The sequence below is a fragment of the Natrix helvetica genome (assembly GCF_964273705.1).
Source record: "Natrix helvetica genome assembly, chromosome: 1".
In the NCBI taxonomy this organism is placed as follows: Eukaryota; Metazoa; Chordata; class Lepidosauria; order Squamata; family Natricidae; genus Natrix; species Natrix helvetica.
The window spans coordinates 9,036,966-9,039,465 of NC_138548.1; the positions used below are offsets into that span (position 1 = coordinate 9,036,966).

Sequence of the window (2,500 nt, forward strand, 5' to 3'; positions counted from 1 at the left end):
CCAAATGTTTTCCTCTCCTTCGAGCTTTTAGTATCACTTTTAAGATCTTGTAAAGTCTTAGCTAATGAAACTAGGGCTGCATTATCCAGGTTTTGCATGCTTATTTTTCACAATTCCTTCCAATAAAACTTTCTCTGCGCCAAGGCAACAGCAGCTGGGAGATTGAGAACGAAGCCAAGGGCAGCTCAGGCATAAGACAAAAATTGACTCCCCATATTGCTTTAAAAACATATTCACGAACCTCGAGGGAACACAGACTGTGAATTTTTACAGCGCCTCATTGTCCAGCAAAAAAAATCATAGAATCAAAAGATGTGGACAATGGCAAACTTGGGATCCTGCCAGCAAAACCAGAAGGGAAAGAGCAGCTTAAAACTATACTGTATTTTCATTTTCATTTTCCAAAAGAAAAAGGGACTAGAAATTAGGATATGAAGTTATTTTTCTCACCTGCAAAGTTTGATCTAGTGGTTAAGACTAGTGGTGGGTTTCTAACCGGTTTACTACCGGTTTGCTGAGAAGGTGTTTTGCGCTTGCGTAGGCGCAGTTGACTAAAAACTGTTCTGGCGGCGACGGCAAGAGCGGCAGGATGGTGGAGACCAGGGAACCGGTTCAGGGGCGTGGCAGGCCCAAGTCGCTTCCGGTTCCAATGACCCAGGCCACCAGACCACTAGCGGTTCAGCCGAATCGGTAGGAACCTACCGCTGGTTAAGACGCCAAACGAGAAACTGGGAGACAGTGAATGTGGCCAAAGCAGAATAGAAGAGAATGAACTGGAAAAGAAAACAAAATCGAAAGACCTTGACATAGAAATAGAATGACTGTGGCAAAAGGAAGCAAAGGTAATACCAATAGTGATCCCAAAACATCTGGAGCATCCTTTGAACACAACCGGCATTGACAGATTCACCCTCAATCAATTGCAAAAGGCAGCTTTGCTTGCAACAGCTGGCATCCTGTGATGGGACTACATCTGCCTATCCCAGGTCTTTAGGGAGGACTCAATAGATGGACACACAAACGCCAAATCCACTCTGAACATCTGGCTGACTATGCAATGAGCCAAAATAATAAATAACACATCAAATAACACACATCTGCCTATCCCGGGTTTTTAGGAAGGACACAATAGGTAGGCAAAAATGCCAAATCGAGTCTGAACATCTGGCTAACTGCAGCAACACAATAATAATAATAATAATAATAATAATAATAATAATAATAATAATAATAATAATAATAATAATAATAATAATAATAATAGTTCCCCACCATTCTGACAATGTCCTCAAAATGGCATCTGTATGGTGGTGGCTCAGTGGCTAAGACGCTAAGCTTGCTGATCAGAAAGGTCAGCAGGTCGGCCGTTTGAATCCCTAGCATGGTGTAACGGAGTGAGCTCCCGTGACTTGTCCCAGCTTCTGCCAACCTAGCAGTTCGAAAGCACGTAAAGCTCAGTGGCTAAGACGCTAAGCTTGCCGATCAGAAAGGTCAGCAGGTTGGCCGTTCGAATCCCTAGCACAGTGTAACGGAGTGAGCTCCCGTGACTTGTCCCAACTTCTGCCAACCTAGCAGTTCGAAAGCATGTAAAGCTCAGTGGCTAAGACGCTAAGCTTGCCGATCAGAAAGGTCAGCAGGTCGGCCGTTCGAATCCCTAGCACCGTGTAACGGAGTGAGCTCCCGTGACTTGTCCCAGCTTCTGCCAACCTAGCAGTTCGAAAGCACGTAAAGCTCAGTGGCTAAGACGCTAAGCTTGCCGATCAGAAAGGTCAGCAGGTCGGCCGTTCGAATCCCTAGCACCGTGTAACGGAGTGAGCTCCCGTGACTTGTCCCAGCTTCTGCCAACCTAGCAGTTCGAAAGCACGTAAAGCTCAGTGGCTAAGACGCTAAGCTTGTCGATCAGAAAGGTCAGCAGGTCGGCCGTTCGAATCCCTAGTGCCGTGTAACGGAGTGAGCTCCCGTGACTTGTCCCAGCTTCTGCCAACCTAGCAGTTCGAAAGCACATAAAAATGCAAGTAGAAATATAGGAGCCACCTTTGGTGGGAAGGGAACAGCGTTCCGTGCTCCTTCGGCGTTGAGTCATGCTGGCCACATGACCACGGAGACGTCTTTGGACAGCGCTGGCTCTTCGGCTTTGAAATGGAGAAGAGCACTGCCCCCTAGAGTTGGGAAGGACTTGCACGCATGTGCGAGGGGAACCTTTATCCTTACCTTTACGGCCACCCGTGTGAGAACGATCTGTCTTTCCCGCATTCCGTGATTCAATTCCAAAGGGGGAACTCTAGGGACTTTCTGCCTTTTTTCTGCACTTGAGGGGAGGGTGGAGTCGGTCTAGATGATCCTTGGAGCCCCTGCCAGCTCTAGGGGTCTACGATTCCGCCTGCAACTACAGGAGAGCGAAATCTTGCAAGAGACGGCAGCCAAGGTGCGCCGCAGCATGTAAAAAAATATGCTTTGCTCAGCCAGAGAAGCTTGGCAGACCTTCAAGTGAAATTTTTGG

At 47.3% G+C, this 2,500-nt stretch overlaps 1 protein-coding gene across 1 annotated transcript in view; it reads right to left on the minus strand.

Annotated features, from left to right (window-relative positions):
- LOC309395843 (uncharacterized protein) overlaps positions 1-2,350 on the minus strand; it is a 95,483-nt gene extending 93,133 nt beyond the window's left edge. Inside the window, exon 1 of the mRNA XM_081960432.1 lies at positions 2,212-2,350. Within this exon, the coding sequence (XP_081816558.1) occupies positions 2,212-2,253 (42 nt within the window). The 5' untranslated portion in view covers positions 2,254-2,350. The remainder of the gene's footprint in view (positions 1-2,211) is intronic.
- Positions 2,351-2,500: the final 150 nt, after the last annotated feature.